Genomic DNA, 15200 nt, shown 5'->3' on the forward strand with positions numbered 1-15200 from the left:
TTTAATAACTACCCCATCTCCACAATGACAGTACTAGTTATTTCATGAGAGCAGAATGCTCCTGACCTAATCATGATAACAATTAAATTTCAGCATTAGTATTGAGAAAGAAATCCAAGCCATAATAACTGCTGAATCAAATCATAGGGGATAGGACCAAAGACTTTATTTCAGTGCACTTTGAACTAATCCTCTTAGAATGAACAAAACTTAAAAAGCCCTACTCTAGGCCCTTTCTTTGCTGACAGTCTAAATATAGAGTTCTCTCATACACAGCCTTGGATAATTGTTTCAGATGGGCACTTGAAGGGAATTTATAGGTAAAAATGATATGAATCTAGGGATAACAGGAAGATAATTAACATTTCAGATTTATTTTTATTGAGGAAATTTTCCTTCTATATGTAATGCAAGCTTATTGTATCTTTCAGAGGACAACCTGGTTAAATGTAAGTTACAGGGATTTTGGATATAGACAATTTTCTCCTCATAAAGAAAAGTCATTTTTCACTTTCCTTTCACATTGAGAGGTATGTGTGTGAAGGTGCTGCCTGCAACTGCTTCTCAGTGACAGGCATTTAATTATCTTTAGGAAGTGTTGATCTTTTTTTGGAAAGAGATTAAACCTTGAAAGGTATGAAGAAAATAAATCATCAAATCTATACATTTTGATTATGATAAAGTTTAATCTTGATTCTGAAGATTAAACGAGAAATTGCTTTAAAACTCTCTAGTGGATTGTGAAGTCAAGAAAAAAAATAAAGTCAAGTTACTACCCGCTATAATTTGCCCTAATTAAGCAGTCTTATACTAGAGTTAGGGGAGGATAGGGAGAGTGGGAGGAAGGGAAGGGAGAAAGGGAAAGCAGGTGGGAGATCAGAGAGAAAGGGAGAAAATACTGCCATAAATGCTGGTAGAGGCAGAAATTTAAAAAGAAAACCTCAAGCTTGGTAATACATGGTATACATATATTTATGCAGGAAAAATTTTCAATACATATAAATACAAATAAATACATACTTTAAAAAGAAAAGAATAAAGGAGGGAAGGGAGGATCGATCGGAGGAAAGAAGGAATGAAGCAAGCAAGGAAAACCTTCAGTACTTAATTAAATTATATATGGTGAATTTGATACTAATCCTAGTAGACAGCTTATAGTTTATGTTCATTTATTCCTAAAGATTTTTATTTCTAGATCTATTTGTAAGTAAAGTAAAAAAGGAGCTCAGGGGCAGAAAGACCATTTCTATAGGAAGAATCATCCAATATATACCCATAATTTTGAGAAAGAATAAGAATTCTTTCCACAGAATTATTTTACTTTCAAAATCTTTATTTGGCACCCCTAATCAACTGGTTTTTATAACTCATTACTGATGTCTGCCTGGAATAAGAAGGGACTGACTAGTAATGTCTGGCCAGGCAAGGAAAGGAAGAAGAAACTAGAAGTGTGTGAACTGTTTGTTTGCAAGTTTTATTCCACCTAGTCTACAAGAGTCTCCTGTCTCCAATACAGAGGTGTGTTCACTGTACTCTTATATCCTAACTGTTCATTAAAGAGGTCCTGCCACCATTATATAAGGTACAGAATCTTTTTTTATGTTAGACTATAAATTCCTGCTCATCTTCTCACTGGATTTTATGTAATACATATTTTTCTCTAATTTGACAAATTATGACTGTCACATGAAACAGTTCATAACGAGGAATGAGAAATAATTCACTACTATTCATTTATTTGGGACACATCAAGTCCTGCATATAGATAGTATATTAATGGCAGACTTTATGTGTCAGGAGAAAGTACTCTCTGACTGCTACAGCTCATGCTATTGTATACCATGTTCACCAAACCACCACCCACATACAAAATGCCTTGAGAAGTATAGCAGAATTTAGTTCCCTAGTACCTACCATATAGTCATTCTTAAATTGTTAGGAAGTTCAAAAGGCTTTCCTAGGAACTAGGCTAATTTTCTATTTAGTTAAAATTTCATCTGTCTCCTGCCAACTTTCCTCTTGGGTTGTTAGGAAGTTCAGGATGGGTGCAAAAAATTCTGAATGAGTATCTTCAGTAAATGAATCCCACTGTACAAGGCACTTTGTATAGCTTCTTTTCTTTATTTTTAAAGACAGTCTTATTTGATGTGTAAGAATATTTTTCCTGTATGCATATAAGTATACCACATAGCCTGTGGAGTCCATATTAAGGTACCTTTGAACTCAAATTATAGTCAATTTCGAGCTACTTTGTGGGTGCTGAGAATGTAATCTGAGTCCTCTGGAAAAGCATCAAATGCTCTCAACTGTTGAGCCATTTCTGCGGCCCCAGTATACTGCGGATTTTTTTTATATCAATAAAAGGAGGATCATTTTAGCTTCTAACATTTCACTGTGAAAATAGTTAGCCATCATCTAAATTGTGATGGACTTCATCAAGGGCTTTCTACCTGGACACACAAGCCCCGGTGACCTTCTCTAAATATAGTTTCCTAAACCATAGTAGACTATAATCTGATATAAAGCTCTAATGTTGATTTAGGTCTGAGAAATATGTCAAAGGACATAAGAGATATCTATTTACCTAAAATTTTTTCAGTTTTACCTCAAATGGGGCTGATTCTACCTACTCCCCTTTTTCTCCCTCCAGCTTTATGGAGTAGATCAGTGGGCACCAGGATTTCAGTGTGACTTGGAGATCTGTGCCTTTAATGTGCACCTTAACACATTAGCATTTTAAAAGTTTTTGATATGAACTTAATCCAAATAAATACATTTAGTCTTTTGGAAATAGTAATCTGCCTCAAACCATCTGATCTCTTTCCAGACCCCAGAGCACGAAGGTCGTTATTATGAATGTGATGTCCTTCCTTTCATGGAAATTGGGTCAGTGGCTCATAAGTATTACCTCCTAAATATCCGGCTACCTGTAAATGAGAAGAAGAAAATCAATGTTGGAATTGGAGAGATAAAGGACATTCGATTAGTGGTAAGTGAATGCAAATGAACCAATTGGTTGTAATCTTGAAGCAGGAGTCAAGAATACAGTAATTATATATGTATAAAAAGAATTCTGTTTTAGTTCTCTCATTTCTATGCACACACGGGGCTCTGGAAACTTATGGGAGGGGAATGTCTCTGTTAGTCGTGCCTTCTCTTTGCTTATCTGTTGATTTATCTGAGAATTGGAAATAACAACATAACCATAGTGCCAAAAATCTAAATTGAAATGATCTGCATGAGATTATAGAAAGCAATTAAATTATTGTCTGTATGATTTTTAATATTAATATTTTCATTTTAATGAGTTCTTTGAGAGTTCATTTTGATTTCATATGTATTTAGATCATATGCAGCACCCTAACTCTTCCCAGACCCATCTCTCCCTATCCTCCCTACTTTGTTCCAACAAACCAGCAAACAAACAAACAAAACAAAAAACAACAGTTAAAAAATTATTCAAAACAAATTTGTGCTGCCCAAAAGGTTATTGTGTATGTGTTCTTCCACTGGTGCTTAGTTGACTTACCAAAGGCTGCACTTTTACATAAAAACCTACCCTTTCCTTTCAGCTAAGTTATCAATTGCTCTGTGGCTAGAAGTAGATTTGTATACCTAACCCTCTTCTCCATGTTGGAATTGGGTTTGGCTCAGACTTGTACAGGTTTTCTGCATGCACTGACAACTTCTATAACTTTGCTGTGTCCAGATGATTCTTCCTTGTGTTTAGCTACTTCTTTGAGCTCTTTCACCTACCTCTTCTGAAATGATCTCGGAAATTTGGGAAAAGGGGTATGATACATTTTCTTTTAGGACTGAGAATTCAGCTTCTTATTCTCTATACCTTGGCCAGTTATAGGTCTCTGCACTTAGTATTTTAAGTGTTTTTTTTTTTTAAAGATCACCAAAATTAATTAATTTATTAAAATAATACTTGAACATCTACATACAGACACTATGGAAAAATCTACCTTGCTTTCAATTTGAAGTTTCATCCCTACTGGCTAACAGTTATAGTGCCAGAAGCTACTATGCACGTTATTGGAAGATAAAACTAATCACACCTTAACTAGCAAACTACAGTAATAACTTTCTTGCAAGATATGCCCACTGGTGAAAGAGTAGCACAAATATTATGTAAATATCTAACCACTTATAAGTGGTTAGATTTAAGGCCTGTGCCATAAGATGAAATCCATACTTGACACTGTTAATGAGGCCAAGAACCTGAGAATAGACAGGTCTTGGGTCCTAGGGGAAACTTACTGTTGTTATTCTCCTAAATGAGCATAGCAATTAAAAGGTTCCTAATGAGATACTGTTATACCCATGAGTGCATCACTCAGCCCTTTACAGGGAAGAAGCTTCTTTTCGTAATAGATGATAATTAACACAGGGTCCCACAACTGTGCAACATTCCAAGAGTGAGAAACTTTGGAATGCTCAGCCATAAAAGGGATGTCTTTATCACATCCCCCCTCAAGGCTCAGGAACCTTTGTTGAAGAGGTGACAGAAAGATTGCAAGAACCAGTGTATAACTTCAAGGAAACAGCATTTTACAGACAAAACAGGGTAGATACACTCATAAGAGCTTTGCAAGCTAAAGCCAAACAAAATCCCAGCACTGAGGAGAGGAAGTGAGCACAAAGTCCTAGCCAAGAAGCTACTCTTAATTTATAGGTGCTAGACTAGGAAAAAATCGGTTTTCACCAACGGAGTGACAGATAATGTGTATGTTAACCGCACTTCATGGCAAGCTCTATGTTCAGAGATAATCGGCCACCACAGATTGGACTCCATGTTTCGTTTTATTTTTGGTTTTGCCATTGTTGTTTGTTTTGTAAAATTTTTGTTTTTTTTTTAAATAAGAGAAACAGAACATAGAGTTAGTTTGGTAAAGAGGAAGAGGAGGATCTGGAAGGAGTTAGGGAAGAGAAAGAATATGATCAAAACATTGTGTGAATTTCTCAAAGAATAAATAAAAATATAAAAGACAAGTCATATGGGAAAATAAAAAAAAATTAAAGAAGCTGTTTTACTTTGTTTCCAGCTGAATGTGTAAGAACATGGCCCTGGTGTGTTGCAGCTTTCTATTGCTCATTCCCACATGGTGGTACAGATAGCCATGCCAACATGCCAGGGACTTGCACCTGCAACTTCAAGCTAGAGTTCAGTGACTTAGCCTCTCTCCATGGATATGATGGGCTCTGTGATTCTTTTAGTAGTCTTAAAATCACAAAGAATTATTGTAGTTTTATATAAGATTATAGTATGATCAGTGCCGGGCGGTGGTGGCGCACGCCTTTAATCCCAGCACTTGGGAGGCAGAGGCAGGCGGATTTCTGAGTTCGAGGCCAGCCTGGTCTACCAAATGAGTTCCAGGACAGCCAAGGCTATACAGAGAAACCCTGTCTCGAAAAAACCAAAAAAAAAAAAAAAAAAAAAAAAAAATAGTATGATCATTATTGCATAACAAATAAGATAAGAGCAAAATAATTAACATATTTTGCCATAAAAGGCACAGATGCTAGTGAGAACTTAGGTTCTTCCCATGTTACTTGTTTAGTGAAGTGTGTAGAACATAGCATAAGAAAGCTACGTAGTAAAGCAAAAACTCATTCACTTACATGCATGAAAATTAGTAAGTAAATTAAAAGTATAAGTAAAAATACAGAGAAGTATAGCAATTAATCTGTAATGACTTGTGCTTTTTGCTGTTTTCTCATTTAATGGCATGTTATGAACATAAATTTAAATCTACTTTCCAGTACTGCTTACTGGACATATGGAGTATTTCCAATGTTTGAATGAAGACATTAAGAAAAATCTTTGATTATGTTCTTAATACCTTGGCATAGCATGCCCATATTTAAGATTTTCAGTGTATTTCTATGAATTTTGAGGAGGGGTCAGAGGGTATATGAGGACAGTACTTTCTATGATGATGAACACTTTTGAGTAGACAAACTGTGTGCCCGTTTGTAGTGGTAGTTGTAAAAAAATAATATAATATATAATATATATATTCATCTTCAAAATTATAATTGGTTTTTCTTTAGGGAATCCACCAAAACGGAGGTTTCACTAAGGTATGGTTTGCTATGAAGACTTTCCTCACACCCAGCATCTTCATCATTATGGTGTGGTATTGGAGGAGGATCACCATGATGTCCCGACCTCCAGTGCTTCTGGAAAAGTAAGAACTGATACAGATCATGTTTAGGAAATGCTAGCTTCACATAATCTGCTATGCTCCTATTTTGTGTGTGACAGCCAATATGTGACTTCAGCTGATAAACTGATTAAGAATCATCATGGATGATTTCCTCTTTCACATGTAAGTCATTTGTAAGTCTTCAGATAGCTTGTTCCCACATGGCTGTCTTTGATGTTCATCCCCATGTTCAGCTTTCAGATCTTTCTCCATTCTACTCTCAACTGAATTCAAACCCTCCCCACTACAGGATGATGCTCCTATAAATACAGTCTTTTTCTTTCTCATATCAACACCTTCTTTTTTCTGTCTTATTTCCATAAATACTATATATACATATGCTATGCCATGAGAAGATTCTCTTTTTCCACTTCCTTCTAAAATCAGCACACCATTTTCTACTTTTTACAAGAATCCTCTCCTTCAACACTTGCCCAATATCTGTTCCAATTCTCTTTGACTACTGTGTCATTTCACAGATCATGAGTCACCTCCACAGTCCAAATCTAATGGTGGATTTCTAGTCTTTACCTTCCTTGACCCATAAGAGCATTCTAGATAGCCAATTATCCCCATTCCTTCTCACAGCCTTTTTCTTTTCTTCCTTACTTTCCTTTTTTTTTTTTTTTTGCTTGTTATTCATTACTCAGTTTCCATTACTGTTTTCCTTATATTTGTAGCCTCTTACACTGTTGAGCCAGGGCAGAGATTTTGAACTTCCCTTGTTTATTAGTTCTACTTATTCTAAGGTAATCTCTGGAAGTTAAAATCTATGTACTGTATGATAACTCTTATTTTACATATTTATTCTTGGTCTCTCCCAACTCCCAAACTCCAAACAAACATCCCAGCTATTTTTCTCTTTCATTGAAAAAAAAAATGTAATATATATAGAGAGAATACTTGAGTTCTTTCTACTGCCACCTATGGTTCTCCTAAGTTTTTCTGTGTTAGTGAAAGGCAACTCCTCTCTTTTACTTGCTGGACTGGAAAGAAGAAAGCTACTCAGTCAGTATTCTACTTGTTATTCACACCTCTATCCAATCTCCAAGAAGTCTTACTGTCTCCACAGCTACCACCCTATTCTGATCACCTACATCACTGCTCATCTGAGTTATTAGAAGCAACCTCCCAACTGCTCCTCTTCCTTGCACTGTTTTCTTCACTACAATTTATTCATCCAAAGCCTCTGTGCTCCCTTTAAGTGTTGATAAGATAATTCCACTCCTCTGCTAAAAGTGCTCCACTAACTTTGCCATGTCCTATAAATTCCACTGGATTTTATCTCCTGTTCTCTGCAGCACCTGTAATGGTGCTCAAAATCTTGCAAATAGTACTTCCTAGCTATCTCAGTACCTCATTAACTCCTTTCCTTTGATCCCTGTTTTTAATGTGTCTGCAGTGTTTTTCCCCTATTCAACCTATGTGAAATCACTCTCTATTCTCTCTCTTGCATTATCTTTCCTTATAACTTTAAAGTTAATATTTGTTGAATGAATAAACAGTATAATTCTATTACATAAACTTTTTCTTGGATTGTTAGTCTCTTTCAAGATTAACTTTATGTATGTTTCTTAATGAATTCATACCTCTCTTATTTCTCTGCTCTCATGGCCTATAATTTCCTAAAATATACTACATATAGATATATAAATATTCCTGCTTCTTTCAAGCCTCTCTGCATCTACATAGTTCCTCAATTCTTTGTGCACTTAGTTTCTGTCTCTTTATTTAATTTTCCTAAAAAATGTAGTCCCCTGGGTGGAAACATTGGAGATATATATATATATATATATATATATATATATTGAATCTTAACAGTATTCTTGGTATATGGTTTGTGCCTTATAAGCATATGTGTGTTGTCTATATGAAAAAATGCTAAAATAAATCAGAATGATTTTTTAATAAAGAAGAGCCTTTAATAGTGTAGTAGAGAAAAAGCAAAATAAGTAGCCAATTGAATTTATGGGTAGTTGCATATTTATTTTTGAAACAAATATGCTTACATAATTAAGAGCCATCAAGGATATTATAATGACTAATAGTAATTGGATCAGGACTATTATGAAGACGTAAGAGGGTAGAGTTATCAAGCATATCTATTTAAAGGGTCGATAGGGTGTGTATCTCTCAGGGGGCTCCATTTAGATATACAAGAGGTAGTGTGATATCATCTTTCTGCAATGCAAACTAGGACATTTTGCATTTCAGGGTGGAAACTTACCGTGAATGCTAAGAAATTGATCAATTAGCTAAAATCTGAACAAATAACATCTCAGTTCTCTAAATTGGCTTCAGAGTTTTAAAGTCTGCCATCAAGAGTAACCTGGCTCTTCTGGGTATTTTCCCACCATCAGGGTCATCTTTGCCCTTGGGATTTCCATGACCTTTATCAATATCCCTGTGGAATGGTTTTCCATTGGATTTGACTGGACTTGGATGCTGTTATTTGGTGACATCCGACAGGGCATCTTCTATGCAATGCTTCTTTCCTTCTGGATCATCTTCTGTGGCGAGCACATGATGGTGAGAACTCCTGAGGGTGGGACATCCATAGCTGCTCTGAGAAGGTTGCTGAATTGAAGCTTGCCTGTTTCTGCCTCTCTTCAACTGTGAGAAAGTCAAAAAAAATTCACTAGTAACTTGCTCAGTGTTTTGAGACAATTGCCCTCTAATCTCAGACCCCTTGCTAGTGAAATGTAGTAGAAAGTCTTAAAATATAGGGGTTTTTGTTTCACTTGAGAAAAAAAATGTGATAAGGTAATGAAAGAGAAACATACAAAGTATATTTCTAGTCCTTTCACTTTCCTCTGCTGGCCACAGCCTTACAGGCTAGCCATGAAGGAATATGGTCTTGGCTTTTTCCACCCAGCAGCTTGACCAAGTGACCTAGTGACCCCCATTACCTCTTTGCATGTCATCAAATTCTATTTTAAGATAGGCTTCGTTACCATAATAAAAATAAGAATGATGTCATTCTTACATTGTGGTTAAGATGCAGTTATGTCTGCAAGAATTTGTTTTCTTTGTTTTCATGTTAGGCTTCAGAAAAGGGACTTTAATTTTTTTATTTAAATTACATTTATTTATTTACTTATTTACTCTCTCTCTCTCTCTCTCTCTCTCTCTCTCTCTCTCTCTGTGTGTGTGTGTGTGTGTGTGTGTGTGTGTGTGTGTGTAGTCAAAGGTCAGTATCCTGGAGTTCTCTCCTTCTACTGTGTAGGATCCCAAAGATTTAACTCATATTGTCAGAACTGGTTGTAACTATTTTGACCCACTGAGTCACAGGGGCTATTTTTCAGTTCTATTATGATCTGATAATTAAAACCAAGTCTCTGAAGCTAGTTTCCCATGCAAGAGAACAGTGTAAGAAGATAATAATTTACCCACAGCTAAATTCCACCTGAGAGGCTCTTGTAACATGAAGGCTCCTCCAGCATAAATGCCTTGGAAATGAGATATGGACATCAGGGCCCTAACCAGGGTGATTTTCCAGAATAGATGGTATAAGCTACCATCTCTGCCTGGAGGCTGATAAGTTTTTTTTTTTTCACTGCAAATCAAAAGGAATATTTCATGTTGGACTGTTGGTAAAATCAGAAGGCTTATACAGGAGGATTTTAAGTTTCAGACTAACCTGAGCTGTATCCCAAGACACTCTGGAAATAGATGGTGGAGGTAGAAAAGTGTGCCTTGTGATGATGATGATAAAGAGATAAACTTGACATAATGAAGTACCTTATTGTTTTATTTTCTGGAGATCATTTTACCTTCATAAACAAAAGTTATTAGCTAAACAACAATTTATTTTGTGGGCCAAATTTTTCTTAAGAACATTCTTTGTTATCCTGCAATGCCATGTTTTCTTATTAACAGCCCTAGTAAAGGGACTTTGTAATGATCTTCCTCAGCTGACATGAACACTGAGAGTTTTATCTCTTTTGTTTCTAATGCTATGGCTTGTCTAATACACAATAGGTGATTAGCTGGATCACCTGTGGAATATTTTTGCTCTTTTTCTTCAATTTGGTTTTTCTTAGGATCAACATGAACGGAATCACATTGCAGGGTATTGGAAGCAAGTTGGACCAATCGCTGTTGGCTCTTTCTGCCTCTTCATATTTGACATGTGTGAGAGGTGAGCAGGTACCAGAGTCACTCAAGGATGAAATGTGCCTTTCTATCTTTCTAGGAAAATTTCTGAAATGAAGCATGGTGGTTGGGGATCCATGGGATGGAATATTGGAGAGGTCAATATGCTCAGATGAAGTCTGGGACTAAGTCAAAGGTTTAGTTCTTTATACATGCAAAGTGCTTGGCCTCTTCATATTCTAAAGTTTGGCATCCCCTTATACTCTGTGAATTTTATTTTCTAAATATAGTGCACTCACACCCCTGCCACACTTACCATGTCTCACTTCATTGTTGCAATGCTAAGAGAAGCTCTGTTTTGCCTTTGTGTTATCTCTCCATCTTGTTTGTTTTTGTTTTTATAGAGGAGTACAACTCACAAATCCTTTCTACAGTATCTGGACTACCGATGTTGGAACAGAACTGGCTGTATCCTTTCTTGATAGATTCAGGGCTTCATTTTTTTTCTCCCTATCTGCCTGGTCCCCATGATCATTTTCTGTGGCTCTGCTGATTCTCTCTGTATGGGTTCAGTCAGGGCTTTGATCCTCAGACTGATAGTAACAATTAGAGATAAATAATGAGAAGAATTACTATGTTTTCAGGCTATGAAAGCACCCAAAGTGGGAGCTTGCAGGCTTTCCTTGTTGCTGGAGTTTTAGATTCAGTTCAAAGTTTCTGGTCTTAAGTATACCCTAAATCATCTATTCTATAATGTATAGCAGCTTCTTCTTGAGCTGTAGAGGTACCTTCTCACTCCTGTGAGAGAGCTAAAACAGAGGTCATCTGTGTGAGAGACTTCTATTATAGAAACCTTGGGACCAAAGTCACCATTGTGAAAGTGGGAAAGTGGGGATCTGAGGTCACTTGTATGCAGGACTCCTATGGGAAAGTCAGGCCTGTGTGTAGAGCTTTGATAGTGGCGTCACTGAGTAATTACCTGAGGCTCTGTGGAAATGAGACTAATGTAATTAGTTCTTGAGTAATGCTGAGACTTCCGGTTGGTCCACATAATCCCATCTGCATAACTTCTGTGAAGAAAAAAAATGAATTAAATTATCTCTTTAAGGATTCTGATTTTAAACTCTAATATTCTAAATACCATTTTTAAGATTCTTTTTTTATTGGGTATTATATTTACATTTCAAATTTTATCCCCTTACCCCATTCCCCCTACCACGCAGGAACCTCCTATCCCATCCCCCCTCCTCATGCTTCTGAGGATGTGGCCCCCCCCCACCTCCCCCACGCCCACCTCCCCACCCTCAAATTGCCCCCCCCCAACTCGGTGTTCAGCCTTCATGGGACTGAGGATCTCCTCTCCCACCTATGCCCAACAAGGCCATCCTCCCCTACATGTACAGATGGAGTCATGGGTCCCTCCCTATGTGCTCCCAGGCTGGTGGTTTAGACCCTGGGGAGCTCTGGTTGGTTGGTATTCTTGCTCTCCTCATGGGGCCACAAACCCTTTCTGCTCCTTCAGTCTTCTCTCTAACTTCTCCATTGGGAAACCCTTGATCAGATCAGTGGTTAGCTGTGAGCATCTGCCTCTGAATGTGTCAGCCTTTGGCAGACCTCTAAGGAAATAGCTATATCAGGCTCCTGTCAGCATGTACTTCCTGCCATTCACATCAGTGTCTACCTTTGGTGACTGTAAATGGGATGGATACCAAGGTGGAATGGTCTCCAAACAGCCCCTCCTTCAGTTTCTGTCCCACACTTTGTCTCCATATTTGCTCCCTTGAGTATTTTTGTTACTCCTTCTAAGTAGGACCAAGGCATCCACTCTTGGTCTTCCTTCTTCATGAGCTTCATGTGGTCTGTGATTGAGTCTTGGCTATTCCAAGCTTTTGGGCTAACATCTGCTTATCAGTGAGTAACTTCTTTTGTGTTCTTTTGTGATTGGGTTACCTCACTCAGGATGATATTTTCTAGTTCCATTCATTTACCTAAGAATTTCTCAAATTCATATTTTTAATAGCTGAGTAGTACTCCGTTGTGTAAATGTACCACATTTTCTGTATCCATTCCTCTGTTGAAGGACATCTAGGTTCTTTCCAGCTTCTGACTATTATAAATAAGGCTGCTATGAACATAGTGGAGCATATGTCCTTGTTATATGTTGGAGCATCTTCTGGGTATATGCCCAGGAGTGGCATGGCTGGATCCTCAGGTAATGCTATGTCCAATTTTCTGAGGACCTGCCAGACTTATTTCCAGAGTGGTTGTACCAGCTTGCAATCCCACTAACAATGGAGGAGTGTTCCTCTTTCTCCACATCCTCGCCAGCATCTACTATCACTTGAGTTTTTGATCTTAGCCATTCTGACTGGTGTGAGGTGGTATCTCAGGGTTGTTTTGATTTGCATTTCCCTGATGACTAAGGATGTTGAGCATTTCTTAAGGTGCTTCTCGGCCATTTGAGTTTCCTCAGTTGAGAATTCTTTGTTTAGCTCTGTATCCCATTTTTAATAGGGTTATTTGATTGTCTAGAGTATAATTTCTTGAGTACTTTGTATATATTGGATATTAGCCCTCTATCTCTTTCCTGGAGTGAGGGAGTGTTGTGCTCTTCCTTAACAGCTAATGCCTTGACATGTACTCTTGAATATATGTTGTCTAGTGGTAATATTTATGTCAGTTTCTTTTCTTTTTTTCTTTTTTCTTTTTTTTTGGTTTTTTGGTTTTTTGGAGACAGAGTTTCTCTGTATAGCTTTGGCTGTCCTGGAACTCACTCTGTAGACCAGGCTGGCCTCGAACTCAGAAATCCACCTGCCTCTCCCTCCCAAGTGCTGGGATTAAAGGCATGCACCACCACTGCCCGGCGTTATGTCAGTTTTTTAATGTCACAGAATTTTGTGAACAAATGAAATACATACTATCAGTACCTTTAAGATGAAAGCATTTAACTTTACCACCCACAATGTTTACTGTACTAGAAGAACAATTACAATGTCTAGCTCACCACTTTCATTTTATATATAGGATGAAGGCAAGAGGAGCAAATAAAATTTCAAATCTTGCAGCAAATAACCATCTTCTCTTTATTCCAGGGCACTGTTGGTCATAAGAAAGAAGGAAGAATTGCATTAAATATGCTACTTAATGAAAGATTGAGCTCACACCTGTCAAAATATTAGGAAAATATATGCAATTTTAGATACAATTGTTAGAACAGAGAGTAGCTGCAGCCTGGCTGTCTGCTATTACTGACAATTCACACTGTCTCCTATATCTTGCTGATTCTCACAGTATGGGCTCTAGTGGCAGATCTCAAAATCTCCTCAGTGGGTATAGTATATGAATCCACAAACCATGTCTTTACGCTATGTCCTTCCATCCTCTGCCAGGCCCCCATGCCTTTGTTGAACCTGCTCCCCCAGGGTAGCTCACTCTTGTTCTTAGAAAAGTTCAAACACAACACAGTGGTTTCCAAACATGTTTACTCTTGTTTTCTGCTACTAGAAAGTATGATTAGTTACTTGTAGGATGGAACTCAACCATCTTTATTTGAACATTTTCAGTAATTTTAAAACCATTTCCCATTTAGTAACCTGTATCTACTATACTAGTGCTTTTCAATTTATGACAAATTTGAATCTCCTCAAAACATACTTAAAAGACAGGTTCTACTTCACTAACTCTAAGAGGAACCAAATTACATTTGTGAAAATAGACTACAGTTTTTCTCTTTTTCTTGAATTAGAAAAGTTTGAATGTTCCATTCTATGAAATTTTTGTCAGAAAACCCCAATCAGTGGCATCAGAATACCAGACTTTAATAGTAGTGCCTTCTTCCAAATCTCTTGAACATTTGGAGACAAAGTTGAATGTCACAAACACAGTTGAGAAGAGTGCTGTGCCCTCTTAGCATGTGTTCTTGGTGAACTTAACCTTTCCTTCACTGTACACTTGCAGATGGCTTTCATCATTGTGGCAGGTATCTGCCTCTGCCTCTACTTCCTGTTTCTGTGCTTCATGGTATTTCAGGTATTTAGAAATATCAATGGGAAGCAATCTAGTCTCCCAGCTATGAGCAAAGTCCGGAGGCTGCACTATGAGGTAAGCACCTATCTTGACTTATTCTAGAGTTAATGCACATGATCTCCAGCTTTCCAGACTTGAAAAAAAAATCAGTAACTGATTTTTATTGTTTGTATGTGTATGATGTATGTGTGTGGCTGTGTATGTCACAGCACAAAAGACAGCTGTGTAGATTCAGCTCTCTATTTATGGATTCAAGGGATTAAATTCAGATTGCTAAGTCTGGGTGGCAAATACCTTTATCCTCTGAGCAAACTTTCTGACCCATGCCTCCCAGACTCTAGTAGTTCACATACTCTAAAATAGCCAGTGGCTACTTGTGTAGCATTCTTTAATAATCTTTCTATAGGCCATATTCCCTATTCAAGATAAACACCTAGGGCTGGAGAAATGGCTCAGTGGTTAAGAGCACTGACTGCTCTTCCAGATGTCCAAATTCCCAGCAACCACATGGTGGGTCACAACCATCTGTAGTAAGATCCAATGCACTCTTTTGGTGTATGTCTGAAGACAGCTACAGTGTACTCATATAAATAAAAATAAATTAAGAAATATAAATACCGCCGGGCAGTGGTGGCGCACGCCTTTAATCCCAGCACTTGGGAGGCAGAGGCAGGTGGATTTCTGAGTTCGAGGCCAGCCTGGTCTACAGAGTGAGTTCCAGGACAGCCAGGGCTACACAGAGACACCCTGTCTCGAAAAACAAAACAAAACAAAACAAAAAAAAAAAAAACAACAAAAGAAATATAAATACCTAGCCTCCTCTAATCTCTAATATAGGTGACACATTGATTAGGTTCATTGTTT

General features: G+C 37.5%; 1 protein-coding gene across 5 annotated transcripts in view; it reads left to right on the forward strand.

Moving 5' to 3' along the window:
• Positions 1–15200, forward strand: part of Wls (Wnt ligand secretion mediator) — a 99363-nt gene that overhangs the window by 56103 nt on the left and 28060 nt on the right. For all 5 annotated transcript variants that reach the window (XM_076933449.1, XM_076933448.1, XM_034499799.2 and 2 more), the window contains 6 exons: positions 2828–2989; positions 6061–6197; positions 8576–8744; positions 10259–10356; positions 10715–10778; positions 14268–14411. In XM_076933449.1, the coding sequence (XP_076789564.1) occupies positions 2828–2989; positions 6061–6197; positions 8576–8744; positions 10259–10356; positions 10715–10778; positions 14268–14411 (774 nt within the window). The remainder of the gene's footprint in view (positions 1–2827; positions 2990–6060; positions 6198–8575; positions 8745–10258; positions 10357–10714; positions 10779–14267; positions 14412–15200) is intronic.

This window comes from Arvicanthis niloticus, chromosome 4 (assembly GCF_011762505.2).
Source record: "Arvicanthis niloticus isolate mArvNil1 chromosome 4, mArvNil1.pat.X, whole genome shotgun sequence".
NCBI classification, from domain to species: Eukaryota; Metazoa; Chordata; class Mammalia; order Rodentia; family Muridae; genus Arvicanthis; species Arvicanthis niloticus.